Genomic DNA, 14,282 nt, shown 5'->3' with positions numbered 1-14,282 from the left:
ATAAGAATAAAACACAAGAATTGACTGATTTCAAGCAAAAGCAGCCTGTCAGGGTGTGTTATTTGGTGGAAATCGACACATTTGCTCACCGGGGAATCTCCATCGGGATCACAAACATGAAGGACGGTGCAAATCAAAGAAAACTGTAGCGCATCAATCAGAATTTTAACAATTTCAAGGCATTGATACAACACATTTCTTTCCTTGTCTACAGCCATATTTCAGGGGAGTATGGATAAATGTACAAGACCATAGATATGAGTTGAGGATGTTTTATTTATGGCGCTGAGCACAGCTGATCCCAGTGGACTGACACTGTGGGCCGGATGCCAGATTGTAGTAGATCCTTCCTTGAAGCAGAGAGACTGCGTATGTGTGTATCTATGACTAAGTCCCGGCTTATATGTGTGTGTGTGTGTTATACAGACGCATCGCATAAACCCACATACTGTACATTTGTGCGTGTGTGCGAGGGTGCAGCTGTTCTACTGTTTGTGCGAGCGTGCGATATGATCAATACCAGGTGCAGACAGAGAGACACGGAGATCAATGAGCTGTGATCATGAAGTCCAGGCCACTTATGATCATTAGCCAGTTGCTAATGAACTTAGAATGCCATGTTTGCTAATGAGCTCTGCTCGCTTTGAGTCCGTCTCGGGGATAAAAACACGCAGAGCAAGTACAGGACAAGGACACAACAGGAATGGAGCTTTGAAACACAGACTGTAAGCAGTTCTGTGTTCCCTCGTTCTACATGTTAATACACACGCCTTAACATTATGTGTGCAGGTGTGTGTTGTCTCTTATTCCTTCATGCTGCAGCATCCTGCTCATACTATACACTGCACTCTTAGAAATAAGGGTTCCAATAGGTTCCGGAGAACTCCTGGTGTGTTTACTAGACAAAACCCTTGGAATCTAAAAGGGTTGTTGGTAAAAACCCCTGGGTTGGTTCTTGTTAGCACCCTTAGAAGGAGGAAAGATTCTGAATAGACACCCCAGAGAGGACTTTGGGGGGAACCATTAAACCATTCATTTAGAAAACCCTTGGTGGGTTCTACAAAAAACCCATGGAATATAAAAGGGTACTCGGTAGAACCCAGTAGGTGGGTTATAGATGAAACCCTAGTAATATAGAAGAGATCTTGGAAGAACCTCCTGGTTGGGTTCTTGTTAGCACCCTTAGAAGGTGAAATGATTCTTGATAGAACTCCCAGAGAGGGTTTTGGGACTTGTACACCATGAAAGGGTTCTCCTTTTGCACCCCATGGGTTGGTTCTCAATAAAACCCTTAGAACACAATGGGGTTCCCAGTAGAACCCTTAGGTGGGTTGAAACCATTACACCATAGAAGGGTTCTCTTAGAACCTCTCATAGGGGTTTGAGTGAAACCTTTCACAGATGGTTCTCTTTATGTCGGTTTCTAGGCTGAAACCTCAGAAAAGCTTACAAGTGGTTCTGGGGAGGAACCATAAAGGGCTCTCCTATGATGACAAGTCGGAGAACTGTTTATAGTTCTTTTATTTCAAAGAGTGTACTGATTTTCACATCATGCAACAAGATGTTGCAGGGGACAAAATAAAAGCACCTGAGAATATGATGCAACAGAACTGAAGCTGAAACAGAAAGTTAAACAATTGACTGACTGTTAAATTAAGGAAAATTGACAAAAAGTCAATAGTCATTGGTTTTGTTTGTTTAAAATGATCTGACTTGCAGCAAGAAACTGAGCATAAGCTGGATTTGCTGCAGTGTTCACTGTGATGTTGCAATTCCTGCTTTCAGTGGCCAGCATCTCCTAAACTTTGAGGGCAGAGATTCAGGCTCGGGTATGAGATGCGGGGGCAGAGCAGTGCACAGCGCCTGGGGGAAGTGCGCCGAAGCTGGGTCTCGGCCCGGCTGGCAGTGGCCCGGGGGCCTGGAGAGAGGCATCCGGTCACATTGCATATAAATCACCTGGTCACAGATACACAGAGCATTGTTTAGCCAGAGTGACGGCTCCACTCTCTGAGGACGGTCTGACTCTCAGAGATACTGTACCACACGCCGCGCTCACGCACACACACACATGCACAAATGGTTGGAAAAGGAGAGCGTGGAGAAAGCTGCAGTGAGAGCTGCGGGGATGGATCTGTGGCTCTGGACAGTCAGCCTGTGTGGCAGCTGAACAGCACATGAGGTCCCAACGGAGGCTGTTCACCAAAACTAGGTCTGAGTGCAGTTTCATGTCATTTGGAGGTGGACATCATCATCAAGACCACAAATATCATCACCATTATTATTACATACTGGAAAAAATCGACTTTTTTCTTACATATTTTTTTCCAAACCACACCAACCACACTGTTAAAGGGACAGTTCACCCCAAAATAATATACAAATATATATTTGATTTATTTTTTTTACCTGTATTGCTGTTTATCCATCATAGTTTTGGTTTTCAGAGCTGCAGAATTTTGAAGATATCGGTCATAGAGATGTCTGCCTTCTATCTAATATCATGGAACTAGATGGCCTTTGGCTTGTGGTGCTCTAAGCAGCAAAAAAACACATCTGGAAAACTGAACAGCAGTGTCTCTTTCCAGAAATCATGACCTGGTTACTCAGGATAATCCACAGACCTTGTTGCGAGCAGTTTCATGTAGGGATAGGAATCTTTGAGCACGTCTAGAGATGCACCAATTCCGATTTTCTCGGTCAATTACGATTTCTTATTTTTTCTAGGATCTGACCTGCTGATTCTGATTTTGAACAATTACGATTTTCAGCATTTCTAACAACTATAATTGACAGCATTCACAAACATTTTTGCAACTTTTTAAAAGTTGTAAAACTTTGTAAAATTAATTTGAATGTTCATAATAAAACACTGACTATTAAATAACTTATACATTTTCTCCAAAAGTGCTCCAGATTAGAGCCAGGTCTTATTATATTATTATATTAATAATGTGTACTAGAGGGAACATGATCTCGCAGGATCTTGCAGGACGCGATATCACGTGATCTCGTGCGGAAGCAGACGTAAACAAACCGGAGACTGATGCGGTGCAACAGTTTGCTGTTGTAAAACTTTGCAGTGAGAAAAACAGACGCAGGAGTTAAACAAGTCTGTATGAGAAAATCTAGATGGATTAACAGCACTACAGGCAGGAGGAAAAATATGTATTTTTGATTTTGGAGTGGACTGTTTCTTAAACAGGATAAATACAGAGCGATAGTGTTGGACAGTGCTTACTGCAGAAGGTCACAACCTCAAAAATCTGCGTAAAATAAATCTTTTGAGTCAATCATTTTACAAAAAAATAGCAGCACAAACAAAAATCACTCCACTACTTGACCACCTTTAACTGACAGGAAGATCTACTCCTTAGCCTTTCAAAATAAACCCTTAAAGATGTTGCTATATGACGCTGTGGGGAATAAGCCGCCCGGCCCGCAGATAGAGACCCCGAGACAGCTTCATTACTCAAGAATCTCCTCACTCAACGCAAGCTAATCGCCAGGCAGGCTGAGCAGATACGCACTCGCATTAGCAGAGGGAAATGACATTCCTAATACACGCCAGGCCACACACATGCAGACACACACACACGCACTACAGAGGTGACACACACACACGGAGGCGTGGCAGGCAGTAACGGTCCAATCAAAGTCTGATTGATTTTCAGAGCTCTCGGGGGATTCTGGTCAGTCAATAAGGGACTCTGTTAGACAACTGAAGACATGATGGATCTACCATACATCTTGACTTACAGTGTTCCAGCTGCCTTGTACTGGACGACAGCATGTCTGAATAGCCTGAATCTCATGATATATTATAAAATACTCTTTACAGTGTGCAATTATTAATATCATGTAATGTAAGCAGTCGGTTTATATCACAGGAGCCACAAAAAGCTGAAAAATCATGAAGCAAAACGGCTCAATATGTAATTAAAAGTGGCTATTTTGAGATGCACAGCTGCATAAGGCTACCTTAACTGACTTCCATCTTTTTCTTTCTGTCTTGGGGCAAAATACCTCCCTGTATTGTGAATAAAGTTACTCAATTAAAGTTTTAAAATCGAGATGAAGTGAAAGAATCCTTTTTAAACCTTTTAGATCACATCCCCAGTTATACTGTGCACATATTTAATGATATATGTGGAAAAAAATCTTTGTATTCTTACTGTATATCCAAATCCAATCATACTTTCTTCTTGTAAAACAAAAGATTATGCGTGCTTATGCAGGCTTGAACCAACCAAACTCAAACAATAATATCCATATGACACGCCCACTTTTGATATCAAATTCCTTCCAATATTATGTCCTATTTCACTCAGAAATACTATGATATGGATACTGTAAAACTGTTGTTTCATCTAGACTTCACTGTTCACTCACTGTTTGTCAAGTGGATGCAAAAAGTCATTTTAAAGGGCCACTTCAGAGATTTGGTATTGCACTTCCACAAAGTTAAAAAGACAGATCAAAACGGATGCTTCAGAGTCAGATTTTTTCTTCCAGGTCAAGCTAAAGACTTTTTTTCCCCAAGCTTCCTCCAGAACAGCAGACGACATGTATAACTGTTTTCATAGACTACTCCGCTTGACAAGTAAACTGATGTTCATGTATGAAATCAGTCGGAAATATGTACAGAAACATAAAGGCATTTTGGTCCAAACTTTAGTCAAAAATCCAAACAAGAGGGTAGTCAAAATCAGAGACATCAGAAGTAGGTGTGCAGGGGGATGACAGCCCCTCTGAAAAAAAGTTCACACACTTTCACACACCTTTGCCATGACAGACATGATGTTAAGTGTATTTGCACGCTATGACTGTTTGAACAAGATAAAAGCAGCTGTAGATGTACAGTAGACAAACTGGACGATACAGACGATCGGTTTTTGGCAGACGATCGCTCTTATCAAAATGAACTGAGGTCTAAGATGATGCAAGAATGCTTCAAGCCACTTCCTCTTGAGGCAGCTGAGAGCGAACTGATCAATACATTGGACTTTGATGAAATTGTGGACGATTCTCCATGAAGCAGAGCCAAATTTTGCCCATGCTGACAGCCCCACCTCCCATAAAATAGTTCCAGCATCCTATTATAACTCCCAAATTGACTGACAGCTGATTTATTGTACTAACAAACAAGATCATGGTTACATTAAGGTTAGAAATGTTTGTTTAGTGTGGTTAAAGGTTGAAGAAATGCTTGATTTTCAATATTAAGTCAAATTCTGTAACATACCTAAACATACATGTCAATTATGAGGCCCAAAGATGGCAAACTGGGCCTTTAATTAGCTAAGTGACCTTTTCAAAATGCTGTCATGTTAAGAAAAAGGTGATGATTTAATGGAACTTGTATAAAGCCTGTTACTCGCACTGTTTCATGCGTGTCTCTCTATTTTAGAGTAAAGAGAGATGAAACAGAGAGCGGTATGTCTGAGAAAACACCTGAGAACACCGGGAACATAATCCCAGGTCTTAATGGAACAACCTGAATGCGCTCGGGTAAACGCCGGTAGGAAATTCTTCAGCGAATATGCTAAAAATCATATCAACGGCCCGGCGTTGTGTCAAATAATGGTTCTTGTTATTCATCGCGGAGCTGCTTAGCATATTGTAGAGCAGTAATGAGCTCACAGAAGTATTTGGCCGGCGCTGTAAGAACTAGCCTGCATTTGTGGCTGTTTCTGTCAGCACGTCAAATCTAATATTCTCTCTCTGTGTGTGGGGCCATAAATTATTAATAGCATGTATTTGAGGAGCTTTCTTAGAACCCGCTTCTTGCACGTCACTCAGCTCGCTACTCCTCTTCCTCTCTGCCGCTGATGTCACAACGCTCATCATCAACGTCCTTCCCCCTCGCTCCCCTCCTCAAAACGCTCATCTTCTTTTCGTGTCGTCGATTTGAAGGGTGATAATGTTGGACTGGAAGCCGCTCCTGCATCTGGACAAGTCAATGTCTTGCTTTGCATATGAACTGCGTGGGAGCTTCGCCTCCTCCCTGCCCCCCCCCCCCCCCCCTCCCTTGCATCTAAATGGCCCTCTCCTCCACTGCGAGCTACAGAAAAGTAGGGCAGATGCCTCATTTAACACTTGGGTGCGATCATTACACACTGTGTATACATTATACAACAAAAAAGCAATAAATCCACCTACTTCTCCAATAAAAATGGTGTTACACTGCAGCTAGGAGCATTAAAAGCTAGGTAATGTGTCATGTGGCAGTATGTTAACATACAAAAGCCTGCAGTTTTCCACTCTAATATATGATTATGTGGCTGAAGAGCATCTTAAAAGACACATTTTGCATCTCACACATATGTGAAGACAGGTTTCTCAAACACAAAAGACACTGCAGGCTTAAAAACCCAGAATTTATGCGTCTAGGGCCACACATATCTTCACACATGTCCAGGTTTGTCTTGGCGTGCTTGACTTTTTCTCTCTCTCTTTTTTTTTTTCTTAAACCAAGATGCTGCGTGGAAAGCCCCCGGTTCCTGACACACTCAGTCAGTCCCAGATAGGAGGAGAAGCGAGCAGCAGCAGATTAAATTATACAGGAGAACCCAGAAATAGCTCTAGTGCCGAGGCCGCGTGGACTCCGACGCAAGAACGCACCGATGCGAGCCGCCACAGAGCAGTCAACTAGATTAGCCCCGGCCGAATCACGGAAACTATGGTAAATTCCCAGGTATGACAGAAGAAATCGTCTGAACTTGACCTCCAGTGACCAGGAAGGACGGAGAAATCTGATCTCCAGTTATGGTTAGAATGGGATTACACCTGTTTAACTATTGTACATTTTCAACCAAACTTCATTCAAAAAAAATCTAATTTTTAGACAAACACTGACATCAAAAAGAGTGTGAGTAAATATCAGTGCTACACTTCACACATAAACATAACTGCCCACTTAACAACACCATGGAAGGTCATTTCAAACCTGTGATAAAGCCAATGTTAAAATGTGACTAATGTAGGTTTGGGTACACCTCTACAAATACAATCTGCTTATCAAAAATACAGCCCTATTCTAAAAAATCTAAACCTTTTTCCATTATGAAGTTGCCCTTTTCCTGTTGACAGCCACCTGTCCACATCCACGTCCCTGATTTCTTACCTAAAATACAATCTGCTTATCAAAAATACAGGACTTGTCTAATAAAAAATCTAGGTCTTTTTCCATGATGAAGTTGCCCTTTTCCTGTTGACGGCCACCTGCCCACGTCCACGTCCCTGATTCCTTACCCAAAACATGCAGGAGAGGCAGACCCAGGTCCTGGCCCTCCCCGCCAGAGCGGAGGGCAGAGACAGAGAGACGGAGGGCATCCTGGAAAAAGTGCCACTCGTGGGGCTCTCAGGGCAAAAATCCACGGTATTCCCAGAAAGTCCCGCTGGTTCCTCGCCGGCTTTGGCGACACAGATCCATGCCAGACGTGCGAGGTGCTCAGAGGGTGGGGTGGGGAAAGGGAATGCTGCTCTCGTTTTCTGATGGCCTTAGTCAGTCTCCCGCATCTGATCTGAGTTGCTCCCTCCCTCCCTCTCTTGCTTGCTTGCTTGTTCTTCCTCCTCCACTCCTGGTCCTCCTCTCCCTCCCTCTCTTCGTCGCTCACTCACTCCTGCCCTCCTCTCTGTCCCTCTTGAAGTGTGGTAACTTTATTCCACGGTGCGGCGGGGGGGAGGTGAGTCCCTGCCTTTATTTTTCTCCCTCCCCAAAACTCCCCTCTCCTCAAATGATCCTTGTTAGCCCCTCCTTTACCTCCTCACACACACACACACATACACACTCTATTCATTGACCACCCTCCTCCACCCCCTCGCCTTCCTCGCATTGCATACTTCACCTCTCCTTCCCTCCACCTCTCCCTCCTCTGCAAGCATGCTCGCTCATGTCTGCGCTAATGTCACTTCAATTTTTCATCGGCAACCCCTTCCTGTTTCCAGATCTCCTCCTTCAAAAATATCTGCAGGACTCACCGGCAGCTGTGACGCAGACGAGTGGACAGACAAACCACAAAACTGTAGGAAATGAACAGGTATTTGCTGCAGAAGTTGGTGGGACTCATCAATGATTCAATGACTTTTTCAGGATTATTCAGAATATGATAATATTCTAAATTTAATAATGATCATGTCAACAGCATATTCTGTTTGGATATTCCAAATTAGGCCTTATTCTGAATGTAGGATTTTTAGATTAAGACGTGGGATACACCCATAATATTCAGGTTTTAGTTTTGAACATGTATACAGCACATTCAAAATATGCATCTAAATTGACCGCAGTTTACAGTCAGCTCTGTGCGTTGTAAACACAAACCAACTAGCTAACAATTTGCAAGGCTGGGGTAGATATGCATGCACGAAAGATAATCATTAAACATTACAAACGACTTGGATGTCACCAGGTTTTTGCATATGCGCAAATATCACAATGCCGAACTTCTCAAGACAGTCACTGAACGAATGAAAGACAGAGGCTGTGTTCAAACTTCTTAGAAAATCCTATTTTAACGCAAAGAAAGAAAAACCTCCAGCAATTCCATGTAAACAGCTCGGTAAGAACATTCTACAATCATTAGTCAATTGATCAGGTATTAAACTTCCATGCTGACTTGACTTTAAGTACTTAGACAAAGCGGCTGTAGGGTACACATATCCAAAAACTTTACAGGTGCTCAAACAGGTCAAAAAGCAAACTGAGGGCACCACACAGCGATAACTTCCAGTGATATTAATTTAGCAACATTTCAATCTAACAGAGACACTGTCAAAACAATTTGACAAATGCGACAACGCATGATGATCAAGATTGAAACACTGCTCAACTGAAATTGCTTGGAGCTATCGGTACAGTGTGTGGATGTTTTGTCAGACTTTTGCTAAGATCCTACACCTTTTCTTAACTTCCTCACACAAATGTGCATTTTTCATTTTCCCAGGTCCTCTGTGTGTGCATCTGCAAAATATTTTTTACATGCATGTATGCAAATATTCCCAGAGGGATGGCTTTATGCATGTGTACATCTATACAAAGTACAGTACTGAATCAACATTATATCAGCGGTGCGGGCATATTACATCACTCCACAGTCAGATCCATAAAGGGCTAAGAGCCAATTCATTTTGAGAAAACACCCTCTATTGATCCCTGCTGCACTCCATCACATCCACTGTAACAGTTACCTCAATCCATAGGCTAACCTGACACATAATCTGTGTGTGTGTGTGTGTGTGTTTGTGTGCGTGTCTACCTCTGTGTGCGCTCCATTAACATAATGTCAGCAGAGAGCGCAGTGTGGACACATCAGGGAAACAACGCTGGTTGTGCTGCAGGAGACGTGTTAACTCCAGAACTGGTTTTTAAATGGATTTGGTGCCACTGACAGACACTTCTTCCCCCTGCAGCCAACTGGTCTAAACTGGGTTGCTAGCAGCCTCTAGTGGCCTCCAACCAACCCTCAGACAGTCTCCCTCTGTTAGAAATACACACAAACAGCTCATGCATGCATCTTGTTGGTATTTTTTCTGTCTGGATGAAGCCCAGAGTAGCCATTTAAGTGATACTTCACTACCTGCAAAATGCATTGATTTTGGGTGTGCTATTGGGAGTGGTGTATTTTCTCAGTACAACATTTTTGCACAGTGAGGTCAGGTTCTTATTCCCTTATTCCCAATGCAACATGCCGGAACTCAGTGAAAACACACAGGCAGGCAGCAGCGCACACACTTACACATTCACTTTATTTCCCACAGAATTGTACTCATGGAAAAGGGAATTTAGACCATCACAAGACAGTAAAACTCTCCATTAAATCCCAGACTAATGATGTTAGCAGCCCGCTGTACCTATTTAAAGGTTGGGGTGAGCTCTTGTATGCTTGAATATACACTGGCGAATGCACAGAGAGAGTGATATTCGATCACCAGCTCCACCAAGACAAACACACCCCATGACAAAATGTTCAAATATTTTGGTTGTACCAGATGTCCTGCTTAAAGGGATAGTATGAATTTTTTGAAGTGGGCTTGTATGAGGTGTCCATATCAGTGTACTACCTACAATAGATGATAGATAGACGTGCAGATCATGTCTATGTTGCATTGGTCAAGTTCGATACCTGGATGTCTCGCTAAGAGATTTCTGGACGCCTTCAAAGGACGTCTTTTGGATGTATCTTTGCTCGGTGGGAAGCAAAATATTGCTGTGGACAAGATCAGTAAAAAAAAAATGTACTATAGGCCCAAAAATCATTTTCAGTTTAAGTGTACACTATTATTTAGAATGTTTTTACTGCCTTTTCCGATGAGAAAACCGCTGCTGTATAAGACACTCTAACCAAAACTCCATGGATGAATTCAGTAATTTTACCTTGATGAACACGCTACTCATATCTTGATTCGTTAGTTTGTTTGTGTTATTGTGTGACTTTGGTGAATCTGAGCTAACCTTCTAAAGCACAGAAGTCATACAATAACACAAATAAACTAAGAAATCGAGGCAGCGGTAGAACAACAACTCCTGTGTTCTGCGAGGTAAAATTAGTGATTTCGCCCATGGAGTTTGGTTGGTTTGTTTTTCTGCTGAGTTTGTCTGTAGCAGTACAAATCTACAGCATCTACTGTAGGTAAACTATCGATAAGTATCTCATGCAACTGCATATCAAATAATCCAAACTATCCCTTTAAACAAAAACTATGAGAGAAGAGAGGAGAAGAGAAGAGAAGAGAAAAAAAGAGAAGTATTCCACATTGACTGTGCAGTCTCCTCTTCTGTCGCTGGAGAATCCATCACATTAAAGCTTTAATGCTAGAATAACAAAGCATCCATCATGTTGAACGCCGGCCCAGAATACAGTGAGCCATTCAGGGCAAAAGCCTGCAATTCTCTGGGTGCGGTACCTGCGCACCGCCGCTCCTCGCCACGGCCAGCTGACATTACTCAGCGTGGAAGGTAAAGTTGGGAAGCATGTGATAAATACAACGAGCAATGAATGAGGTTTTCATGCATATGCTGGAGAGGCAATCTAGAGAGAGGGAGAATAAGGAGCCATTCAGTGGACAGGTTTCCCATCACCCTCTTCTCTTTTGGCTGTCTGCAGCACTGCCTGATGTGAATTTACTGCCCCGGGGGACATTAGTTAAATGAATAGGGAGGCAAGTAAACACAAAATAGGAGAAGAGGAGGAGAGGAGAGGAAACAGGAGGAAGGGAGACATAAAAGGACAAGGAATTATATAGAAGTAAAGGAGAAGAGACAGAAGAAGATAGAAAGAAGAAGAGAGAAAATTGAACAATACAAAAGAAAAGGAACAGAAAGGAGAAAAGAAGAGAGGAAATACAAGGTGAGGAGAGGAAACACAAGCAAAGGAGACAAAAGGACAAGAAAATGAGCTGAAATAGAAGTACATATAGGAGAGGTTAGGAGAGGAGACAAGAGGAGATGAAACTGAATAAAATAAAATAAAAAGAACAGAAGGAAAAAAGAGAAAGAGACAAGAGGAAGAGCAGAGAGGAGGTGAAAGGACACAAGAAGAAATGAATAAAACAAAACAAAAGGAGAGGAAAGGACAGGAGTCTCAAGGAGAAGACAGGAGGAGATGACGTTTAAGAACAAGAGGAAAAACAAAAAGGGACAAAAGAGGGAAATTCAATGAAAGGAAAGGAAAGATCCAATAAGAGAAAGGAAAGGAAAGGAAAGGAAAGGAAAGGAAAGGAAAGGAAAGGAAAGGAAAGGAAAGGAAAGGAAAGGAAAGGAGTAGATATGAGGAAAGATGCAATGAAATAAAAGAAACAGAAGGGAAAAGAAACTGCAGGGCAGAGGAGACAGGATGTGAGGATTAGAGGGAATTTAGGAGAGATGAGAGAGTTACCCCTCCGTAGTACCACAGTAGTGTCACCATAGTAACACACATGGAGAAAACCTTTACACATCATCATCCCTCCACCTCCCTCCCTCCGTTTCCCCATCTCTTGTCTTACAAAACCACCACACATTCAAACACACACATACCCACAATATTCCCATCTCCCCATCTCCTGTTGTAACCCGGCCTCGATCATGTGGGGACTGTGTGAGCCGCGTTGCTATGGAAACTGAACACCTCACAGCAGTCCTCAGAGGGAAGACACAGAGCTCTTTACCTCTCCACTTTCACCTCCCAGTCGGTCACGTGAGCAGCTCTAGTGCTGCAGCTGGAGCGGCGGAGCAGCAACAGACTGAATGGTTGTCATGTACACTGCAAGAAGTGTCCTGAAATCCTGCTCTGAGGCCGAGTACGCAATCATTTATTTGCCAAATTAAAAAACACGGGTCCACTGACAAGCTCGCTTCCAGCTTATACGTCCCGCTGATTCCTTAAAAACTGGCCACATATGCATACTGGTGATCAGGCAACTGTTTCTGCAATAACTAGCTAAAAAAGTGGTGAGAACTGTAACAGCTATATCTTAAGTTCCATTAGTCAGCGATGAAAAAAAGCAAAAATATCTGAGCTGATGAGATGGCAAGAAAGAAAAGTTTTGACAGTGATCTTACATGTGGAACTTGCATGTAACACTCTTAGAAATAAGGGTTCGTCTACCCAGTTCCATTTGCTTCAGAAGAACCCTTTTTTGAAGAAATAGTTTGTCAAGGTTATTTGTAAGACTAAAGGTTCCATTAAGAACCGTTTTCATCCAAAAAAAAAACTTATTGGAAGAAAGAGTTCTTCAAGGGTTGTTTAAATCCTTGAAGAACTCTATTGTCAAGTGTTCTTTGTACCATAATGTAAACTGATTTTCGGTAGAAAAAAACTCTTGGAATAGAAAAGGGTTACCGGTAGAACCCCTTGGGTGGGTTCTAGATGAAACCCTTGAAATATTGAAGGGCTCTGGGTGCAATCCCCTGGGTGGGTTCTAGATAAAATCCTTGGAATATAAAAGGGTCACTGGTAGAACCTCATAGATGGGTGCTACATAAAACAGTTGAAATTATGAAGGGCTCTCCGTCGAACCCTCTGGTTGGGTTCTAGATGAAACCCTTGCTCTGGGTAGTACCCCCTGGGTAGGTGCTAGATAAAACCCTTGGAATATAAAAGAGTTCTCAGTAAACCCCCTGGGGGAGCTCTTGATGAAACCCTTGAATTATAAAAGGGTTCTCGGTATAACCCCCACTGTGAATTCTTGATAGCACCCTTAGAAGCCAGAACAATTCTGGAAAGAACCCCCAGAGAGGGTTCTAGATTTTTCATTATGACTTTTGTTTTGTGTAAATGTACACTTTTTCCTACTAAAAGAAATGTATGGTTGCAAAACTGAGAGGGAAAGGTGAATATTTGTGCCAAATTATTGGTGCAAAAACTTAAAAAAAAAGTGACTTTATTTTGGAAAATAAACTGTAGAAGAGAATTACAGCATCAGGAATAAGGACAAAAATTAAGAGATTTTTTTTTCTGCATTTTCAAAATAAAGTCAAGTATTAGTGCCAGGCATAACAAAATATGAATCAGAGGTTTAATCTCAACATGATATTTCAACTTAAATCTCTCAACTTTATTCTTGAAATGCAAAATAAAGAAGTGGCCCATATAAACAACTGAAAACCGATTGAAATATTCTCATTAAATCAGACTCTGGGGATTTAACTGCAGTGATCATGTAACATTTTTATCATAAGGGGCACGTGAATGTTCATTCTGAAGTACTAGGTACAAGGGTACAAAGGTAGGCTGAGCCTAAGGGTGCAATATCCATACCTTAACAAGGGTACATCCCTGGTGGAAACCATATGTCCTATTTTACAGTGTAGGTACAAGAGTTGAAGATGTGGCTGAACCTGCCCTCTCCATAACGAAAAATGCTGCAAAAAGCTTAATCTACCTCATCGATGTATTGATAGGTTGAGAAAAATTCAAACAGAATGAAATCTCTCTTTGGGTTGAGGAAAAAAGGCCACTGCTGACAGGACAAGCTGTGACTGAATGAACATAATGGGTTGGGGATTCATTGTACGGGGTCGAGGAGATATATAATGAGTGTGTGTGTCTGCACAGGCACTAACAAGCTCCACACACATTTACACACACACATACGAGAGAGTGCGACAAGGGGAGCGTGGTGGGATTGAGCGCGGGTGTAGAGATAAGGAGCTGCGGCAATGGGGCGGGGGGGGTTTGCTGCTGGTGTTGGTGCTGGTGGGAGGGTGTTGGGGCTTGAAGAGACGGGCGGCTGCAGCACTGCACGCTACGGCGTCACCACGAGCAAAAAATCCCATCATCGCCAGACTTTATAACACCAAA

The 14,282-nt window shown here is 42.4% G+C and overlaps 1 protein-coding gene across 8 annotated transcripts in view; it reads right to left on the bottom strand.

Annotated features, from left to right (window-relative positions):
* The window catches only part of tns1a (tensin 1a), a 111,544-nt gene that overhangs the window by 95,161 nt on the left and 2,101 nt on the right, over window positions 1–14,282 (bottom strand). The window contains exon 1 of one of the 8 annotated variants that reach the window (XM_084713978.1): window positions 7,252–7,504. The exons of the other annotated variants lie outside the window; for them this stretch is intronic. Coding sequence (XP_084570104.1) covers window positions 7,252–7,332 — 81 coding nt within the window. The 5' untranslated portion in view covers window positions 7,333–7,504. Of the gene's footprint in view, window positions 1–7,251; window positions 7,505–14,282 lie in introns of those variants that run through there. 8 annotated transcript variants of the gene reach the window in all.

This window comes from Lutjanus erythropterus, chromosome 24, assembly GCF_056507025.1.
Source record: "Lutjanus erythropterus isolate fLutEry1 chromosome 24, fLutEry1.hap2, whole genome shotgun sequence".
Classification (NCBI taxonomy): domain Eukaryota; kingdom Metazoa; phylum Chordata; class Actinopteri; order Lutjaniformes; family Lutjanidae; genus Lutjanus; species Lutjanus erythropterus.
Note: the sequence above shows the minus strand (reverse complement) of the source record. Positions and strands in the feature narration are given on the sequence as shown.